This window comes from Salvia miltiorrhiza, chromosome 2 (genome assembly GCF_028751815.1).
Source record: "Salvia miltiorrhiza cultivar Shanhuang (shh) chromosome 2, IMPLAD_Smil_shh, whole genome shotgun sequence".
Taxonomy (NCBI): domain Eukaryota; kingdom Viridiplantae; phylum Streptophyta; class Magnoliopsida; order Lamiales; family Lamiaceae; genus Salvia; species Salvia miltiorrhiza.
Window position 1 is genome coordinate 42,207,939 of NC_080388.1, and position 22,251 is coordinate 42,230,189.

At 34.3% G+C, this 22,251-nt stretch overlaps 1 protein-coding gene across 8 annotated transcripts; it reads left to right on the top strand.

Moving 5' to 3' along the window:
- The first annotated feature begins 7,105 nt into the window (after positions 1-7,105).
- LOC131013525 (uncharacterized) lies at positions 7,106-11,228 on the top strand. Of its 8 annotated transcripts, none has more exons than XM_057941639.1 (9): positions 7,130-7,353; positions 7,426-7,774; positions 7,914-8,015; positions 8,837-8,966; positions 9,690-10,028; positions 10,121-10,167; positions 10,365-10,427; positions 10,718-10,850; positions 10,920-11,228. In XM_057941639.1, the coding sequence occupies exons 4-9, from the start codon at positions 8,855-8,857 to the stop codon at positions 10,934-10,936; spliced, it is 711 nt and encodes a 236-aa protein (XP_057797622.1). In that variant the 5' UTR covers positions 7,130-7,353; positions 7,426-7,774; positions 7,914-8,015; positions 8,837-8,854; the 3' UTR covers positions 10,937-11,228. The 8 variants fall into 8 exon arrangements, with proteins under 8 accessions (XP_057797623.1, XP_057797626.1, XP_057797624.1 ...); XM_057941642.1 differs by having other exon boundaries at positions 7,135-7,353; positions 7,983-8,015; XM_057941640.1 differs by lacking the exon at positions 7,426-7,774 and having other exon boundaries at positions 7,106-7,353.
- Positions 11,229-22,251: the final 11,023 nt, after the last annotated feature.

Below are 22,251 nucleotides of genomic sequence, written 5' to 3' on the forward strand. Positions count from 1 at the left end.
TTGTCCGAGCATCAAATATCAACACGTATGTGCGTTAATCATAACTCTCACAACTCACGCCACATTGTCATATAAGCAATCAACCATATTTTATCATCTACTAAGTTTAAGACTTAGAAAATCATACATATGCAAAATCATTTTCTCTAATATTAATAAAGCTAACACACATTCATGTCTTGACAAACATTCCACTTTCCAAATACTTAGTCAAAATGTGTGTAATAGGATTAAGTTGTTAATTAGAAAACTTACTATTTTAATGCCATTTTCAAAAATTCATAGCAATTGACTCAATTATCATAAAATGGCATACCATGCTATTTCAAAAACCCCAACTTCAGTTTACTCCAAAAGTGGTAGTTAACCAAAAAGATTAAAGGTTTAGGAGATATTATACATTTGGTGAAGGCTGTCAAAACTGGACAGTTTCTGGCAATTTTATTTTCATAAATACCTTAGAAATGACAAAACTCGTCCAATAGCCCTGAAATTATGCAGAGACATATCAGATACACCATAGCTAAACATACTAAAATTTCAAAGTCATTTGCTCATGAAAACTCAACGAGACAATAGCTTCAAACTGCTGTAAAATCATAGCAGAATTACCACAAATCTTCTCATTAATAGAGTATGCTTCCTTGAGACTCATGATCATACAGGACTCAATCTCGCTCTCTCTAGGTTTTCGCCATCGCCGATCCAAAGGGACTCAATCTCGCTCTCTCTAGGTTTTCGACAGCTGCCGACTCGCTAACGATTTCCACGGTAGCAAAGGGGGTAAATCGATCTCTCTCGATTTTTGCTTTCAATCGCGTCCAACGGAGCCTGGCCTCGGCCGTGCCGCCCCGTCCTTCACCACGCTGCCGCCTCAGCGCCGCGCCGCCCCAGATCTGCATCGCCGCCTCGCTCCAGCTAGATTTTGGGGATCGAGAATGATTTAGGGATTCTAGATTTTGAGGATTGTTCTTATTCAATTACTTTAAGAAAGTATGCCATTTAGAAGAGAAATTTGAGGAAAAGTTGAATTCAATTTGAATTTAATCGAAAAAAATATAAGTAACGAATAAATTGATGAAAATCGCGCAATTTTGTACAAATGTTCTTGAATTCACAACCAGGTTTATGAATTCACAACTGAATTATCGGCGTTGGTTGTGAATTCACAATTGAAATAGTGTTGATTGTGAATTCAAGTTTTATTGGTTGTGAATTCACAACTTCAAATAGTGTTGGTTGTGAATTCAAGTTTTATCGGTTGTGAATTCACAACTTGAAATAGTGTTGGTCGTGAATTCATGCGAATTCACAACCAACACTTGTTATTCACAACCAATACTTGAATTCAGTTGTGAATTCACAACCAGTGAACAGTGGATATTTGTAAAAATTTTATATGTAAGGGTAAAATGGTAAATTTGGTATTTTTTAAAGTTTTTATATTAGTGGGTAAAATTTATTTTTGCTATATAAAAGTGGCTATTTTCAAAATCCACTCAAAAAAAAATATGTTGCCAACAAAGAAATCAAATATTTGTAATAAAACATTCCAATTATAGAAAGTGAGACATTTGTAATGAAATGAAGGGAATAATAGTGTAATACACATCCGCTAAGGTACCCAATAAAATCGGATAGGATACCCGACCGGTACCCATTTTACACAAAGACTATGAAACTAGTATTATACCCGTGCTTCGCACGGTCTGATTATTCATATGTATTTGTAATACATAATAGATGTATTATATAATTCTATAAATATATTTAAGTGTTACAAATAAAAATACAGAGTAATGAAATGAAATTGAAAATTTACATTACATAATACAAAAAATAGGATTTAGTAAAAGAAAAACGTTTCATATCATAAGACAGTAAAATGTAAACATTTTTTAGAAAGTAAAAAAAAAAAGAACATTTCAAGGAATATCAATATTAGACAAAAAAAGAAAATTAATGTTACTCATAATTTTACTTCTTTGTATTTTTAATACAATATCTAACATAAAAAATGTAGATGTAAACTAACATTAATAATATACTCCCTCCGTCCCAATAAAAGTGGCCACATTTCCTTTTTGGGTGTCCCATTAAAAGTGGCTACTTTCTAAAAATGGCAAAAGATTACTTTAATTAAGTCAACAATTATTCACTAATTTGGTCAACAATTGTAGGCCACTTTCTAAAAATACCAAAATTACTCACTAATTTGGTCAACAATTGTAGGCCACTTTCAAAAAATTATTCACTAATTTTGGTGGGTCACACTCAATTAAAACATAACAATCCCCTTCTTAATCTCCGTGCCCAAAAAAAAGTGGCCACTTTTATTGGGACGGAGGGAGTAATATTTAATAAATCTAATATATTATATTATGACAAAAAAATTAAACACAAATATTTAATTTTGTGTATGTAAGCGAGTATATATATATATATATATATATATATATATATATATATATATATATATATGTATAATGGTTTATTTTCTAAAAATATAATTAATAATAAAATAATTTAAGTGGACCTATAAGTGTTCATAATTATCTAATTATCTTAGGAGTATTAATTTTAGTTTTCGATTTTAGTATTGTTCGTAAAATATTGCAGTCATGTCATCATTTTTTAAGTGGTTGAACTCTTAACATTTTCAAATATTTTCAAACGTCGAAAAGTTTACGTAACCTGCTTGAATAAAGTTAGTGTTGTCATATTGTTGTTGCACGATTTCGATATTTTGGATTCAGATAGTAATACGCTTGATATGTGAACTTTCAATAACAAAAAGAATGGAGATTTTATTTTTATAACAAATTGAAGGTTGATGGCATTATTTCGACCTCTCAAAGTTTTTGTTAAAAATTCAAAATAGATCTAAAATATGGACCATGCAATATGTATATGTGGCGCGCTAGGAGTGTGACACGTTGCAAATGCCTTCTAAGGGCTTCCATGGCAAAATACACACAGGGGTAAATAGGAATAACAATTTTGAAATTAAAAAAAAAAATAATAGTAATAATTTTTTAATTTTTTTAATAAAAATTTATTTTTTTCCCACGACTGCCATCAAAATTATGCTTATAATTGAACACAAATATACATAAACATAAACACAAATATGTATAACGTTGGATAGAAATATGCTTGAAAAATTATCACTATGCGACCCTCAAATGCCTCTCGCTGCTGCTCATTGCCACCATAGTTATGCATGTAGTCGAATATTACTATACATATTTGTGTGTAACGTTATGCATATTTATGTTTAGGGATGTTAATCCAGCCATAAACCCGTGAGCTGGTTCGATTAACCCGCTAATCCGAAAGGGTTAGGGCTGGAAATTTCAACCCAATAAAAATTATAATTTGAATAGCCCGACACCCGATAGGGTCGATCCGAAACCAACCCTAGACTGACCCGAAAATAATATACTCACTTGATTATATGAAAATTTTATTCGTATTTGATTTTCAATTTCATTACTTTGATTATGAAAATTAGTATAATAAAATATTTTTTTCAAAAGTTTGCAAAATATATTTTGTTTCAATATTAGAAATTCAATGTTACTCATCATTTTACTTATTTGTATTATTAATTCAATACTTAACATTAAAATGTTGCATCTTCATATCTCTAAGATATGCATAAGTTATTATGTAATTTTTGAGCCCGATTAGCCCAATGGGCTATAGCCCGAAACCAGAACATTTAGGGTTAGGATTAGAAATTTCTAATTCAAAATAAACTTCAACACGATTAGCCCCCACTCGAATAACCCGTAACCCGATAGGGCTAACCCGAAACCCCATGGATTGTCACGATTGACATCCCTATTTATGTTTACATTTATGCATATTCTTTCTCAACTATATGCAGTACTAAGTGACACCATCAAGTGACTATCGTAGCTGGTATGTAACACCCCAATTTTCATAAACTTTTCAATATAAAATCTTTGAAAAACTAATAGATAAAATAAAATTTCTTGAATTATAAAAGTTTAAAACCAATTTAAATTCAACTTGCCAAAACTAAAGCAGTAACATGAAATAAAAGCGATAAACTAAAACTTAACAAGTTCAACTAAAATGTTCAATGTAAAAATCCTTATCCCTAGTCATTCTCCACTTCCATGGCCACCTCGACTCCAGAAATGCAAAACTGAAAAGATAAGGGGTGAGCATATTGAAAATATACTCAGTGAGAAACCATGCAAATATTCACGTACGCATAAACATGCAAATAATTCACATTGTCATACACATATTCTGAATTCTAAGTGTTTCTCATCATGTACTTGAACATGATATTCTGAATTTCTGATCATGTACTTGAACATGATATTCTGCGTTTCTGATCATGTACTTGAACATGATATTCTGCGTTTCTGATCATGTACTCGAACATGATATTCTGAACATGTATCTAGACATGTATCTGAGCAAGTATAAACAAACATGAACTAAAAGCACATTCAAACATACATGAATATAACAACAAGCATATAATCCCTCACCTTAAAGTCGAAGGCAATTAACTAAAATCCGGAATGAAGGTCTTAATAGCGCCGCACCAGAAGAATTCGTCAAAATGCAGCTGAACAGACCAGTCAGCTTCAATCCTTCGTTTGAAGCCTCAAACGTCCTCAAATCGTATTTTTCCCAGAAATACGACTTCTTCGTCTTTGAGAGAGCGGAGTTCTGTGGAGGAAGTTATGGCCGTTCTACCGAAACTGCCAGAACATGATTTCCTGCGAAAATCTGACTCCAGCTCAGATCTTCTGCCTACACGTTTCTGGCCCTCTCTGCTCTCTCTAAAACCCTAATTAATTAGTGTGTCCGTCTGTTTTAGGGTTTGAAAATAGATCCCATATTTATACTAGTTTTTAAAGAGTTCTAGTTCTAATAGGAAACAAAAATAATACTAATAATAATAATAATAATAATAATAATAATAATAATAATAATAATAATAATAATAATAATAATAATAATAATAATAATAATAATCTAGATAAAATTAATGGTGCATATCTATATGTATCATGTAATTATTTAAAAAAATAAGCTATACAAGAAAATACTATTAATTAAACTTATAAAATAAATCTAAATTATCGGGGTGTTACATGGTCACTTGACGGATCATACTTTCCTAGAGGAGTCATATAGTGATATTTATTTAAAAATAAATATTTAACCATTTTTAAATAATAAATATTGACGAATATTTCCTTAACTCTAATATTAATGTCTATTCAATTATAAAAAATGAATTTATACTTCTAAAGGATATTTATATATTTTAGTTAAATTATAATGTACGCTTATACAAATTAAAATATAAGAGCTACTGATTATTAATTATAAAAATCAAGATCAATTGATTACAAAAATAATTCGTACATTTTTATAAATGAATAAGTTATTTAGCTCATTGAGATATCTCATAATACAATTCATTGAATAAGTATTTTTTATGTAATTTTTTTTAAAGTGAACATTTTGTATTAATTTAAATTGAGCAGCGTGAATTACTTTAGTTATAAAAATAAATTTACAATCAAAATAACAAAAAAATCGTCAATATGAAATTCATATACAATTTAATCATAAAATAATTAATGGGTGTTAAAAATTAACAATTACAATGTATTAAACAACAAAACAGGTATTACCCAATAGATTTTTGGATGTTGCTTTGGAGGAAAAATCTTTGCTTGTATACACGAATAATCAATATATAAACATATGTAAAATAAATAAATATAATGATATAAAAATAATATTATATATATATATATATATAAATATATATATAAAATAGTCTCTATATCCACGAAAATTACAATGCGATCTAAGAGTATGGGTTTTAATAATTGATAATTGAGCGGATAAAGGATCCATCAAAATTGATGTGTTAAACGATTGGATTTTTTTTTTATAAATGTGGAGTGTTAATGAGGTATAAAATTGATTTGTTAAATTGTTGATGAAAGTATCATTTTTTGTTAGTTTAAATGTGATTTATGTTATATAAATGAACTGGACGGAGCGGGGCAAGGAAATGACGGGTCAAATCAAGGCGATGCCCGAAGCCACGGTTCACATAGTGATGGAGGATTGACAGGAATTATGCTCTAATAGTTATACACAATAAATACAAAATTCTTCATTTTTAGAAGAAAATCATATTTTTGTGCAGCGACACCTAGCACATTATTAAACACCTTAAATTTTCTATACTCATCTCTCATGTTTCTCTAAATATATGGATCCATAAATTATTTTTTTCATTAAATTATTTAGTTAACTCATGAATTATTTGTTTATTTCTAAAGTTGGAATCCAATCATTTTTAACTAATAAATAATTAAATCGTAAAATTATAAAAAAATACCATTCGTGCACCCTTTTATTTAATTCAAATTTTATAGTTTGCTTTTTTGAATCAAACCATTTTATTTTTCATTTCTATGGTTTATATCTTTGTAATTACTTATTTTACTAATATTATTATAAATAAGTGAAGATGAATCATTTGGTATCTTCTATAAAAATAATATAATTCACATATTGATTAACTAAATGAATTTTGATTTACATTGCTACATTCTCAAAACCTTCTAAAAAAAAAACTAATTTCTCAAAACACATATTATTATTAGATCGTTGTATAGTTGTGTTTATAGATTGAAAATGTATAAGTTGTTAAGTAGTATGATAGTATATTCATTTGTAATCAAAAGAAAAAAATATATATGTTCACATCAAAAATTTAATTTAGAATATTAATTGACATATCATATTTTGATTAATTGTGTGATATTCATCTCAATTCTCAAATATTTAAATTAAAAATTCAATGATACAAATAAATTTCACTCAATTACAATATTACATCGTTAAAATTATAAAATTAAATTATTCATAAACAATTATATAAAAATAATAATTCATATAAAATTCAAACGAACAATAAAAACTATGGCAGCCCAACTACCAACAATTCCAACTAACAAATTATAACAATTTGGGCCACTAATAAAACTAAATAAACAAAGAGCCCAAACTAAAATTATACTACTAACAAACAAACTAAAATCCAAACAAATGTAAAACTTAATCCTTTGCACCGCTTATTTCTGGTTTCTCCCTTCTCACTCTAGCATTAACGCAGCTCTCTGTCTCTCTCTCACGTCTCCGGCCACTCTGTGTTGCCGTCGTCGTCGGCCCTCGTCTCCCAATCTCCCTCATCACGTGTCGCCGCCTTCGCTCAGCCCCTGTGGCCCCGATTCGTTCCCCCTTCTCAATTCTTGGCGCCTGCGTCTGCAACAGGTAATAATATATGTAGCTAAAAATAAAAAAAAAAACGTTGTTTCTTCTTCACAGTAGCTTCTTCCTTTTCAGCGTTTATTCCTCTTCACTTCATCATCTCGGCCGATTTGCTGCCAACGCCATCGAACCAACACAAGTTTTCTGCAACAAAAAAAGAGAAGATTTTTCGAAAATATAGGACATAAGAATTACAAATCTAAAATTGCACAATGGAAAGATGAAAAATTAGCAGATAATGATAATCTATTTATAGATGGTAAATAGGGCTTAGTATAGATAGATTGTTCGACTCACATCGACGAGACAGCTGTATTGGGTATATTTGAAATCTGAATTCTCTTTGAATTTTCCCTCGTCCCTCTCCACCCATTTTTTACTTCCAGTGAAATGCATCATTCAGTTGCTCGTTCGAGTAAGTAAGGTATCTTTTCTCTCATTTCTCCCTAATTTTTCGATTCAAGAAGTTTTCACCTCGAGTTATGCTGTTATTTGAATTGTTATAGAGCTCTGTTTTTCCCCATTTTTATTCTTCTGTGATTTTGGAACCCTTTGTCATACAGTTCTATTATACCATCTGTTCCTCCCAAGCCCTAATTCCCCTTCTCCTTCGCCTGCATCTTCAATTCCAGAGTTTGGAGACACAGCGGCAGATTCAAGTAAAGGTATTTATGGAAGATGATTTCAACTTACATTTCTTTTTATGGCGAAGGTATTGAATGAATTTTGTTGGTGTATTTATTGAAATGCATGTTTATGCGTAAAATTGCTGAATCACGTCTGAAATTTTGACATTGTTGCCGAAACCACGTTTATTTAAATATGCCTGCATCTCCCGATTCGTACATTCTCGCATCGCTTCAGCGCCTCCGCGTGTCGAGGCGGCCGCATTTCGCGGACGAGGCAGGCATACACAAAAATCTCACAGAGGCTCACATATTGGTGCGCTTCGGCGTCGCCTTGCCTTGAGGCGCGCCTCAAGGCGTCCGCCTCCAGCGATTTTCACAACGTTGCCATCTGTTCCTCCCAAGCTCTGATATCCTCATTTTTCCAATTCATCAAGTTTATTAGTTAATTATTTTCGCAGCAAGATTTACGATTTATTTTTTGAAATTAAAGATTTATTCTTCAACTCAGAAATGCTGCTTTTGTGATTTGAGTGGAAGAAAGAATTTCACTGTGATTTTCGATGTTGATGAGTAGTGATTACCACCAGCGGGGGAAAGTTCTCTCCTCTTTCTGAATTTTTGCTTTTCTTTTGGGATGCTTCAAATGAAAGCTCATTGTAATCTGAATGTTGCCTTTGGGATTGGAACCGCGTTTCTTGTCAATAGATTATATTGCGCCTGATTTTGTGTACTTTTATGTAATCACATGCAATTACACTGCAGATTTGATGATTGAATTTATTGTGTTATAGGTTTTTGGATTTAATACATATTGCTTACCCTTTTTGGTTACTTTCTTTCTGTAATTTTACTTCCAGATAGCGTAGAAGGCTTTAATGGCAAAAAAGAGAGGTAGAGCGAAAAAGCAACCGGTCATTGAGGAACAGAATTGTAATGAAGAAGGCGATCCACTGGAAAAGAAAGACGAAGCATTTGACAATAGTGAAGGTATACTCTCCACCTCCGCGAAATATTACTTATCCGTGAGTGTGCCAACTTTATCGTTATATGTCCTAAATATATTAAAATAGTCGGAAGAGTAGAGTGGGAGATCAGCATTTCTATGAAATTCACACCTACAAGCTACCACAATAAGTTTGGACATGGTCTCAATACATACTATCATCGTGATATCTAAAATTCTGCATTTCTCTTTGAGCTAATAGTTTCAACTTAAGCTGACTGCCAAACTTTTGATAGGCTCTGCATTAACACATTATGTGAATTTGGCTATCCCTTTTTGCAGTTCATCTACACGTTTTTTAAGAAGCAATGTAGGATTTGGTCTTTAAATGATGGGTGAAAAAAGCTCCCTAACTTTTGTGATCCTAAAAGTTTTGAGTTTAAATTATGTCATCATACATGAGTTGACAATGAATGGTAGCATGAATTGTTGAATTGTTTTTCTCCTCAAATGTGAGATCTTCTTTGTCATAACCTATACCAGATTAGGGGTGAAATATATATTTTGAAGTGCTTGTTTCAAAGAAATTTATTTGCTCGAGTTGTAACTCACGCACATTCAGATGATTATGTTAACAAAATTATGAAATGATCCTTTTCTTCTGAGTTATAACAAACATAAAAAACAACCTTATTACTATACCTTTTCTTTGTGTGAAGTATGTATTTGTCATCCATTTGTATTCACTTGCATAATTTCTTCTTCAGTTGAACGCCAATGTGCTGCAATCAGAGCTCTCCGGGATGTTGAAATCGAACAGTTTGGCACTATGTTGCGGTTACTTCGTTCGTATTTCAGCGAAGACCAGTTGCAGGTTCCTGTTTTGCAGTTTTTTAGGGAAAACCTTCCGAACCTATCCCTTGAAAAGGCTGAAAAAGATGGGCAATATGAAGTGAAATGGAAACAGAAAGATGTGGATGCAACTCTGGACCATGCTGATGAAAGAACATTACATGCTGCTCTTCTACGTCGGCTGTCATTAGCTTATCCTGATTTCTCTGCAGGAATTCCTTCTTTAGGCGGCTTTGAATTTTCAAATCAATCTGGTATCGAGAAATCTTCTCTTCAAAGTACATGAACTGATATTCCGACCTTTCTCTGCATGTAAAGCTAATGATGTGTTTTCATTATGTGGCAGTGAAAACAAGCCTTTTTGCTGCTGATAAACTACAGATCAGGAGTCTCGTACGTCCTTGTTCAAATAATGTTTTGTTGATGACTTTGTACATTATCCATTTTTATTTATCTAGCTTCTAAAGATGCCCCTGAATGGCTGAATGTTTATCAACCTTTCATCGAAGTTTCTTAGTTATTTGTTTATGTTAGCTGTTAGATATTCATCTTTTGATTCTCATCCCACTGCCCTCAATTCAAATTTTCAGGTTTTTGACGAGCCATCTGATTCACAAATGTTAGAGCCGAGAGATGACCTGCAGACTCCAAATGTAAGTATTTTTACAATGTTCATGATTAAGATATAGAATGTGCTGTATCAAGTTTTTCATTCATTATTTTGATTGTCAAGAAAGAACACGACACTGCTGGTAAATCTGCATCATATATCATTTGTTGTGATTGTTCCCTACATGCAGAGGCATAGATTATGTTGGATAAGTTGTGATTGTTACCTTGTGACAAATCTTGTTTTTCTGCATATTGATGTAAAATAAGTCATTATATGCTATCTCAAATTTCTGCATCTTAATCTAGTTTCTCGTTGATAATGTAACTCCAGGTTAGCAACAATAGATTGTCTGTTGGGATAACCCCCAAAACCAAAAGGCTTCCAAAGTGTGGTGAGATGCTTCTATCCATACATGGCTCGCCCCTCGGTGTCTTCAAGGAAGACAACATGGAAACTATACAAGGTATGGGTCTCTTTACGAACGAACAATACAACAAACACTTTTTGTAAAATCCTTTCTATCATCTTACAGAGAGCGAAGATGGTTGAATCATGAGAGCCAAGACGACGTATTTTGATGGCTTCAAGCAAGGTAGTTCTACATGTAAATACGCAATTTTTTGGACTTTCTAGGTTGGTTTATCCCTCTTGAGTGGCTTGTAATGGTCTGAATGAGTTGCGTTTAATTTCATTTTCTTTCTGCCTGTCTGAACAATGGTGTAGAATTTCGAAGTTTATGTGGTGTTTCGTAGAAAACCAGTACAAGGTTTGTGTAACGTTATTATCATAATGTGTGTGATATAGACTGATACAATGAAAGGGTTCATAATTACTGTTGTTATTTCTGTCTCTCATTCTATTGGGACGTGTTTATCTTACTACCTTTGCAGACAGAGCATGTGTTCATCTTTATTTCTTGGTCTGTATTCTATTGTAGAGAGAGAGAGAGAGTTGCAAGTGGCTGACATTGATTGATTATTTGTGCATGTTATAATTTGCACAACGAATAATTGAACCATTCAATACGCAAAAATACAGAAACACGAGTATGTATTGGTGTATGGTCTTGATTGATCTCTGGGGATAACTATCTAGGCACTCTTCACGGTATCATTAAATTGCTATAAGACCCTTTTGCTTTGCATTAATTCAATCGAAAAATAGGAAACAAAATAATACCTTGTTCATATTTTGTAAATTCTAAAATTTGCGACTTTCAGCTTGGTTTCTCTTTTCAATTTGTCATCTAAACACCAATTTTTTCAAATTTTGAATTTAGATATGACCTTAAACATTCGCCTATCAATACACAACCTTTACTAAGTTTTTGTTTTTTGGCACGGCGAAATCCTCCGACTAGTTATGTGGCGATGCTTGTCTGACGTGTGAATTTTTTAAATGAAATGGCTTTATTAATAGAAAAACAACGTCGCTTGTTTGCTTTAACACAGAAACTTTGTCGTCTACATGTCAAATGGGCATTTCAACTCAACATTATGAAATTAGGGTTCTAAAAGAGTGAGCTTGAGAGTTGAAAGAGGTCTCGCGATTAAGCTAGAGAAAAGAGGAAATTAAGGTACTCCTTCTTCCATTACGCTTGAGAGTTGAAAGAGGATAATTGAGTTCTTGCTTCTATTGCGATTGTAGACGAAAAAAATTAGGTTATTGCTTCAGCGGACGAAAAATGGCTCTAGGAACGCCCCTCTGAAAAATGGGTTTCCTTGTGGCAGTTTACGAATTTGATGATTTTACAGTTACTTAGATAAATTTTATTGATTTAGTGTGTGAATTAGTTGAGGTGCTTCTTGTATTGTTGTTTTTGTAGTTCATTTAGACATGGTGGGAGGTTCCATTAAATTAATGGAAGAGAAGCATTTTATGGGGGTATTGTTGAGTGTTGTAATGGACTAGATCCTGATTTATTCGGTTTATGAAATTAAAAAGTTAGGTTACGATTCATGGGATAAAATATAATTTATAGATTCAAAATCTAATTTCTTTACAGAATCAACTTAACAATCACTGTAGACATGTTAGAATATATGTTGAGGGTTGTACGACAACTGGGGTGGTAACTAATACAAGAGGTAATATGGATGATGTTGTGCAAATAGCTGAGAATCCTTGTGGTGATTACTTGGGTGCATATTATAATGGAATTCATGAAGAGCAGCGGGCTAAGAAGAAAGCTAAGAGCGAGGAGAAGGTAACTGACAAGGGTAAGGGCAATGAGAAAGTGGTTGAGACAATTAGACATAAAGTGAATGAGAAAGTGAGGGAGAAGGTGAGTATAAACATTAAGAAGGGTACTAGGAAAGTTAGCCACTTAATAGATGAGTTAATGACATGAAAGATCACTGAAAACATAAATGAAAAAAAGATTACGGTACCAGGAAATTTTGAGTAGAATTGTCAGGGATTTGATGATTCAATTTTATACACATTAATTCAAGTTACATTTGCTACAATTAGGAATGTCAATCTAGCCCAAAATTCGTGGACTGGTCCGATCAGACTAACAAGCCGAGAGGGCTAGGCCTGAAAATTTTTAACTCGATAAAATTATAGCCCGAAAAACTCATAATCGAATAGCTCAACACCAGATATGGTTGGCTCGAAAATAGCCTGGACCCTATTGAACTGTTCGCCTAATTATATGAATTTTTTTTATTATTTGATTTTCATCTTCATTTTTTTTGCTTTTGAAAATTAGTATAATAATTTTTTTTTCAAAATTTTGTGAAATGTATTTTGATTCAATATTAAAAAGTTATACTCATCATTTCAATTCTTTGTGTTTTTAATCCAATACTTAACATAAAACATTTAGATGTAAAAATTAAAAAATGATACTACCATTTAACAAAAATGTGTGCGTTTTTATATCTCAAAGAGTTTCATGTAAGTGATCGGTGTTAAAATATCACTTATTTATGTGTATTTGTTCGATACAAATATAATATTATAAAAAATACTCCCTCCGTCCCGGCCAAGACGCTACATTTGCTCTTCGGTACGGGATTTAAGGAGTTGTAGATTAATGTTTTAAGTGTGTAGTAATAAAGTGATAAAGTATGAGAGAGAAAGTAATATAAAGTAAGAAAGAGAAGGTAATAAAGTGATAAAGTAGGAGAGAGAATGTAATAAAGAAATACTTAATTAGTGTTAATTAAGTGTTTAAATTCCTTATTTTTGCCAAATATAGAAATGTAGCATCTTCGTTGGGACGACCCAAAAAGGAATATGTAGCATCTTGGGCGGGACGGAGGGAGTATATATTAATTTTTTTAATAAATTTTCGAGCCCAATGGGCTAATTCGAAACCCAAACATTTAGGGAATGTGATTCAGTGTACCACACTTTATGTCCCACTTTCAATTTTATTTAATTTTTTATATATTTTTTCTTCAATTTCAACTTTGTATGCTTTAAAGGTTGCTACGTTATATGAGAAATGTTCTCACAAGTATTTTTGATGAAAATCCCTTAAGAGCGTGACTCTCTTTATGTGGATCCGGCTGCCATAGGGCTTCTCCCTCCTCCACATCGTCGGCCGATTATGACCTCACCGAGCCGGCTCCATGACTTCCGTCTCTCTTGTGGATTTTCCGCCCCTCTCGTCGAATCCTCCATTCACGACTGTCTCTCCTTCATCGTCCATTATGTCGACGATCTCTCAGGCTACCGTACCACGTCCTTTTCCCGTTGAGTCGCAGGACCTTCACAGATTCGTCGCCTCTGCTATGGAGATAACCGACCTGCTCTTCCCTGAGATTAGGGGTCCGCAGAAATTTAATCGCAAGCCTAGGGTTTCGCAACCGCTACCCCTTTCGGCTGGTGCAATCTCTTCATCGTCTGTTCCAGATGTCACGACGTCGTTCTCTACTTGTGGCCGACCCAACGGTGGAGGGCTTTCCAATTCTGATCTGCAAGCCGCCGCTATCCAGCAGCATGCAGATAGGGTCGCGGGGAGTACTCCGGTTCATGCTGTTATTCCGCAGCAATCCGCTGCGGCGGCCGTTAGACAGTCTGCCCTTCAGGCTGCTGCCTCGCCGTGATCGATTCTACATCCGCCTCATGGAAACCCTAATGAGGGTAGGGTTGATGGGAACCCCTGGACCCTTGCTGCCACTGTTTAACACGTGGGGATCCTCTTCCCGAGACGGTGACCCAGCTGGTGTCGGGGCTGTCCGTTAAAGGTACTTCGAAGGTCCGTCGTCCTATCACTTTCGCGGACACTCTTAGGAACAAGATCAACCGGCCGACTGATATTCCAGCCTATGATTTTGTCGTCCTCAAACCGACGATAGAGGACGAGAGACCGTGTCTTACTCTCTCTACTTTCTTTCATCAGCGACAGGTCCGCTTCTTCCAACATGCCATTCATGGCCGTCTCTTTCTGCGCAGGGGCGATACTCCGAGATTTGCTGCCGATCTCTACTCCGAACTCACCGGGTTATGGAAACCATCGCTTCTCTGGGAGGTCATTCCTCTTGGCAAATGTTATTTCACCTTGAAGTTCTATTCTCAAGCTGACTATGCGATTGCTTTTTCTAAAGCTTCATGGCGCCTGAGTACCGGAATTCTTCATCTTCAAGCTTGGGTTCCCAAGTTTAATCTCAACAAAGCCGTGTCTTCTATGGCTCAGGTTTGGCTTCATATTTTCAATCTTCTGCATGATTTTTGGCATCCTGAAGTTCTTACTTGCATTGCCAGACACGTTGGCACTCCTATTATTATTGATGGATGTTCTCCTAGAGCCTCTGTTGGTTATTTTGCTAGAGTTCTTGTTGAAATGAATGTTGCTGTCGATATTCCTGAGTTTTTGGATGTGAAATATGGCGATGATATTTTTTAGATTGAATTTGGCTATGAGAATCTTCCATGTTTCTGTTGGATTTGCTCTGTTGTTGGCCATTCTACTGATGATTGCAGAACGAATCATTCTGAGGCGGAACCTTATTCTTCGACTGCCGATCAGCTTAAGGGTAAACAAAATAACTGGGAAAACAGAAAGGGGAGGAAGCCAAGGGGCCATTCGATTGTTTGGCGGAAAGTCCCTCCCAAAGCGGCTGATGAAATTGTTCATCCCCCAGGAAAACATGATCCCGAATCCAGCACACCTACGATTGCTACTGCCTCTCGTTCCATAGAGGCGGGTATGGATACTCACAATTCTTTCTCTGCCTTGGCTACTCTCGATCAAATTGATGTTGATGAGGAGATGAGTTTTGGTGCTAGAGATGTGGAGATTATACATGAAAAGGCTTATCCTAAATCTCCTCCCCTTGCTGCTGATGACTCTCGTGCTTTGGTGGCCTCCTCTGGCAAGGCCGTGGCTTTCATGGCAGCCCGGCCAGCCCAGCCTTCAGCTCCGTCTGCTCTCGCAAGTTCTAGCGGCTCTGCTTTCGCCCTTTCCGTGGATGTTGCGGGCCAACCTCTGGTAGTAAAGCCGCTTGATGTTCTGCCCTCCGCCTTCGATTCGATTGTCGGAGACAGGAAAAAGGCTGATCGTCTGCGATATGTCTCTTTCCGTCAGTCTCCGATTGATGGGGTGATCGTTCTTGAATCCGGGATTGATACGCATTCTATCATTGGGCAGCAAGAGTCATCGGATGGGACGCCTCATACTTCGGAGATTGATCAGGCTCGTCTAGCTTCGGATTCGGCATCTACTGTGTTTGATACGCCGATTACTTCGACTGATGTCATGCACGGCCGAGGGCGTCCTAAGGGCACTACCAAAAAGAAGGGAGGAGTTTCTGTTACCTCTATAAAGCACGGCTACGATACCCTACTATTCAGAGCTCCTCTGTTAGTTTGCCTTTGAATATATCGATTTTCCAGAGTAAGATCCAAGACGCCACAGCCAAAAGTCTTCTTCTCCATGATTTTACAATCTCCATTCCCGGGGATGCTGTCGGTCTTGCGATGACGGCGGTCTCTTCTCAATGTTGGGGGGACATCATGGATTATGATCTTTCTGAAGATTATGCTCTAGACTGTTGATTTTCTGTTTTATTTTTCGAAGCATGTTAGTTTGCGCTAATGTGCCTTCAACTGGTTTTTCTTCGTCTTTTGTCTTGTTTTTTTTTCGTTTTTCAATTTTCAATAAAATTTCACTTCAGCAAAAAAAACTTTATATGCTTTAATTTAGTTTTGTGATTATTAACTAAGGTTTATTCCATCAATCGGGTTAACTTATCGAGTTTTGGGTCAGCCTTGTTGGATTATTTGAATATGGGCTAATCGAGTTAAAAAATTCCGAGTTAAAATTTTCAACCCTAAATGTTGGGATGAGATCCAGTGTCCCACAATTTTATGCGTACCATTGTGCCTCATACTTATATCTATTATTTAAAAATTATTTTTTTATAAAAATAAAATTTATTACTAATGAACATACTAATGTTCGTTGATATGTTCGTAGAAAAACAAACGAACATACTAATGTTCACATAGAAAATACTAATGAACGTACTAATGTTCGTTGCTATGTTCGTAGAAAAATGAATGAACATACTAATGTTCGATGATATATGCGTAGAAAAACAAATGAACAGCGATATGTTCGTAGGAAAATAAATGAACATACTAATGTTCAGCTATTACGTTCATTGACGAATGGTATCACATCAGAAAATGAATGGAGTATTTCACGGGATTTCATAAACATACCAAATTAATTTAATATCATGGAATTTTATGATCCCTTGATACAGATTCATCCAACGGATATGATGTGGTCTCTATTCTCCATCTAAGTAAGTGGTTGCCATGGAAGCTAACCCTATATATATATATATATATATATATATATATATATAGGATGCCGCTCCAATGAGACCCCCTAATTTTAGTGAGATCTAGGGCACGATCTAGTGCGTTTATTTTATCAATCCTATGGCTGATATTGTATCTAGAGGGAGATTTTTTTTTCGCGGGTTCGAATCCTAGAGAGAGCAGAATATTTTAAATTTTGTTATTCATCAGTATATACTGCCTTGTTCATCAGTATATATGTCTTATTCATTACCAATTTTTAAAATTTTATTTTTCATCAGTATATACATATAGTTCGTTAAATATACGTCTTGTTCATTAGTATTATATGTATTATTCATTGTCCTCATGTTACACGAAAAATAGGGGGTCTCACTGGAGCACGCCCATATATATATATATAGGGAGAGGTTCAAGAAAGAACCATAAATAAAAGAAGACCGGAGAACCATTTTCAGACATTCAATCATCAAGATCTACGGTGGATGCATCATCTTGTTGGATGAATGCAGATCCTGGGTTCGAATCCTGAAGGGAGCATTTTTTTAAAAAAATTTTAGTGCATTAATTTTAACAGCGAATGCATTAATTTTTACAGTGGATGCATTAGACTTGATGGTTCTCCCGTTCTCACAAATAATGTAGTTCTCTCTAGAACCACACCCTATATATATATATATATATATATATATATATATATATATACACACATTTTTATATGGGTGAGTTAGAATAAAAACACATTATTTTGTATAAACTAAAAATAAATTAAAATGTATGAATTCTATGTAGAACACGTATAAATTGACTGTGTAACTATATGAATTGCGAAAAATAAATTTTTCGCTACCTTTGGGATTCGAACTCAGGACATGAATTCATCCAACAAAGTAATGAATCAATCGTAGATCTTGATGATCTAAGGGCTGAAAATTGTTCATATTTTATACAAAAAAAATATGTTTTTATTCTAGCCCTCCTATATATATATATATGTGTGTGTGTGTGTGTGTGTATTTATTTATAAATAATTATTTCCCGTACTCACATGAATATAAAGAAAAAACCATTGAATATTACTCCCTCCGTCCCATGAAGCAAGACCAAGTTTTTTTCGGCACGAGAATTAAAAAATTGGTATTTTGTGTGTTAAGTGTGGTAGGTGAAAAAGTGAAAAGGTGAATAAAGAGTAAATTTTTTGCTACTTTTAGAAACTGATCTTGCTTCGTGAATAAAGAGTAAATTTTTTGCTACTTTTAGAAACTGATCTTGCTTCGTGGGACAGACTAAAAAGAAAACTTGGTCTTGCTTCGTGGGACGGAGGGAGTACAATGTGAATGTATCATAATACCTTGGGGTTATCCGTCGTTTATGAATACATTTCCTCTATTATTTTCAGAAATATTATCCATTTAATACGGTTTTAAGCAAATAAACAACTTGTTTATGCCCTACAATGTTTTACTTTATTGTTTCATGTAATATTTATTAATAGTAGTTGGGCAGAGACGATGAAGCGCAGTCTGTTGGTAAGACGCTTTTCCTCTAACCAATAGGTTGGGGGTTGAAGTCACCTCAGGAATTAGAGTATGAGTGAATTTTTTTTCCTTGTTTGATTAAAAAAAAAAGGTTGGGCAGACATTGATAGAAATGATCTTAGAAAGTACGGGTAGAAATTTTGTTTTAAACGATGAGTGGAACTTGTCCAAGAGGATAATATGACAAATATTGTGTCGGTATATTCATGTGCAAATTTGGACGGTCTCTTGATTTGAATAGATAGATTTTGGGAGTACTTATAAAGCCAAGTAGGTAAAAAAAAAAAAAAAGACTATCTATTTTAAGTGATTTTACTATTTAGATTCTTTGAAATTTATTAATTAATCATTAAGTATAATCGATATTCAATTTATGGCAACTTATGTATAGGGATGCCAATTCAATTTAAAACTCATGAATTAACCCAAATAAATCGAACAAAAAATAGGGCTAAGGTAATCAAGTATATAGCCCAACATCTCGATAAAATTAACCTGAAAATAGCCTAAATTTAATAAGACTAATCCGAAAATAAAGTGGGTTAATTTGAATGTGGCAAGACTGCTTCAGCTGAGGAAGTTATGCCTTTTTTTAACTTGAGCCCAAAGACTGCCCAAACTTGAAGAAAGTTCACAACAACTTCCTACTTGACTTGATCACACGAATTTGTAAGAGCATCTATAATAGAGAGCTCATTTGGAGCTCTATAGAGGTGGGGCTCTTCTTAGAGTCACCGTTATAAGGGGTTTATAGATTTTAATGTTTTTTAAAAATCGAATTCTAAATAAAATAAATATCAAATTTTAAAAACGAAAATTTAATTAAATTAGAAATTGAAAATTACAATAATTAAAATAGAAAAAAAATTAAAACTTACAATAATAAAAATAGAAAAGTATTAGAAATGAAAATTTCAATTAAAACAATTAGAAACATACACTCTGAGTCCCACGTCGAAGATGATAGACTTCTCTACAATGTGTAGTGCACTTTAAAAAGAGAAGCTACATTAATTTGATTTTGTATTGAGTTCCACATCAAAGAGTGTATGCTTCTCTAAAATGTAGAGTGCACTATAGAAAGAGAAGCTGCATTTAATTAAAATTTAAATTATATATTTTTTAATATTTTTTTGTCATTCAAGCTCGGTGGTGCGACAATGCGAAGGGGCTCATCGAGGGCGCGCTCGAGCCTCTTGGTCGAGCCTTACTGTACATGATCTAATGCTCCTATCCAATTTGTACTATTCCCTTTGTTCCTAAAATATCTTCTTGATGGTAAATGATACGAGTTTTAATAAAACTTAGTTGTGTATTTGATGAGTGGAGAATATGAGTCCCACAAGTTAGTGGAATTATAATAGTAATAGTTAGTGGAGTTGTTCCAAAAATAGATTAGGAAGATATTTTGAGGACGGACGAAAAGGAAATAAAAATAAAGGAAGATGTTTCAGGGACAAAGAGAGTATATGTTATACTTCCTCCGTCTACAAAAAAAATATCACATTGTGGATGACACGAATTTTAATAAAAATTATCACATTGTGGAGTTGGGGTCTCACTTTTTAATGTGAGTGAAGTTATGTAGACTCTACTATTATAAATGAAAGTGTTAAATTTTTTGTGGACGGACCGAAAAAAAAATTATGAAAAAAATATTTATAGACAGAAAAATATAAAAGTACTTAGTATATAAGAAAGATATAATTACTTACATTTGAATGAAGAAGGCAAAACTAAATTAAATATAATCAGGGTTAAAAATAACTTTTACTCCTCCGTCCTGCGAAGTTTGAGTAATTTTTTCTCGGCACGGATTTTAAGAAGTTAGTATTTTGTGTGTTAAATATGGTAGGTGAAAAAAATAAAAGGTGAATATAGAAAACAAATTAAAATATAAAAAAGGGTTAATTGCATGAAAATACACGAACTTTAGTCACAATTTCATTTTGCACATGACTTTTGAAACTTACATTTTAAATCATGAACTTTACATTTGTTCCAAATTTTCCTTAAAATTGAGCTCCAGTCACCGGAGTGCTGATGTGGCGCCTATGTGGCAGCCGGGCATGTGCCATTTAAACAGCCGGAAGTTTGCAGACATGGAAACGACGTCATTTTGTAAAACGACACCATTTAAACAGCCGGAAGTTTTTCTCTTCTCAAACCTCAAACGGCGGCCTCGTCGACGCTGGAACTGCAACTTTTGAAAAAGGGAAAGATAGGCAGCGGCTTCGGCTTTGCATCTAGAAAGAGAGGAAAGACGCCGAAATGGAGCTAGGGGTTTAGCTTCCTAAAATTTGAGGAGAAATTTTAGAAGTGAGAAAGAAACAGAGGGATTTCAAAGAGGGAGAGAAACACGAATTGAAGAAATAGTGGAGCGGAATCCACTCACCGGTTCTACAACGGCGGCGGCGAATTCCAGATTAAGGAGGAGAAGGGGAAAGCCTACACTGTCGGAGAAGAGCCGTTGCCTATTCCTTCTAATTTTCGGCAAGGCTTCACGCAGCCAATCCCCCATTTTCTCCACTAATTTTCGGAATCAAAATCGGCAATACTTCTCTTCGAAATTAAACTCACACGCCCACACTAATATGACGCACAGTTCACGCCGTCGATTTCCCTTTTCTCCTCCTTTGACGGCGGACGGCGGAGAGCGCTGCCGCTAATGGCTGAGATTGAAGGAGCTAGGGTTTTCGATTTGGGGATTGAGAAATGCGGTATTAAAACGACGTCGTTTTGTGCCACGTCGTTTGAATTAATGACGTGTCACATACGCATGGCATGTTTGAAGACACGTCATCTTTCCGGCTGCCGGAGCTCAAGTTTAAGAAAAATTTGGAACAAATGCAAAGTTCATGATTAAAAATGTAAGTTTCAAAAGTCATGTGCAAAATGAAATTGCGACTAAAGTTCGTGTATTTTCATGCAATTAACCCTATAAAAAAAGTGCTAAAGTTTTGCGGTATAAATTAAATAAAAAAAACTACTCATGCTTCGTGGAACATAGGAGTAAAATTAGCTCCCATAAACATTCATATATCTCTCTTTATATAAATAAAATAGAAAAGTCGGAGTTTGGATAAATATATTGTTAAGGAAGACCAAGTTATAGGTATGCCGACGAGGGATTGACTTGACTTGGCCTCAACTTTATTTCGTAACAAATAATTTTGTGATAATTATGAGTATATCTTAGACAAGTGGATTTCACCTACTCACATGCCTCCATGGCGGTGGCCTACTTGAACAATAATCCACTATTTAATAGATTGGACATTTCAACAAGTGCCCTATTTTTTAAAATTTGATTTATTTATTTTGGATTTATTGTTCATAAATTGTATTGCTTCGTGGGGTTGGATATAGTAGACTTTTTTTTTCAGTTGAGTTTGGATCATGTGAAGTTTCATGCTTCATCCAATGAACTATGTTCGCGTTTTAGGCACGACAGTGAGACAATTATATTTATTAATCTTGTTTCGATGTTTTTCTTTTTCTTTTTTTCAAATGAACATTTGATTCAACCAGACGTCATGTCCC

Bases quoted from the DNA above. Each gene is read 5' to 3' on its own strand.
- LOC131013525 (XM_057941637.1), top strand. From the start codon at position 8,855: ATGGCAAAAAAGAGAGGTAGAGCGAAAAAGCAACCGGTCATTGAGGAA. The intron at 8,967-9,689 runs GTATACTCTCCA...TTTCTTCTTCAG, and splicing joins AGCATTTGACAATAGTGAAG to TTGAACGCCAATGTGCTGCA. The intron at 10,029-10,120 runs GTATCGAGAAAT...ATTATGTGGCAG, and splicing joins TGAATTTTCAAATCAATCTG to TGAAAACAAGCCTTTTTGCT.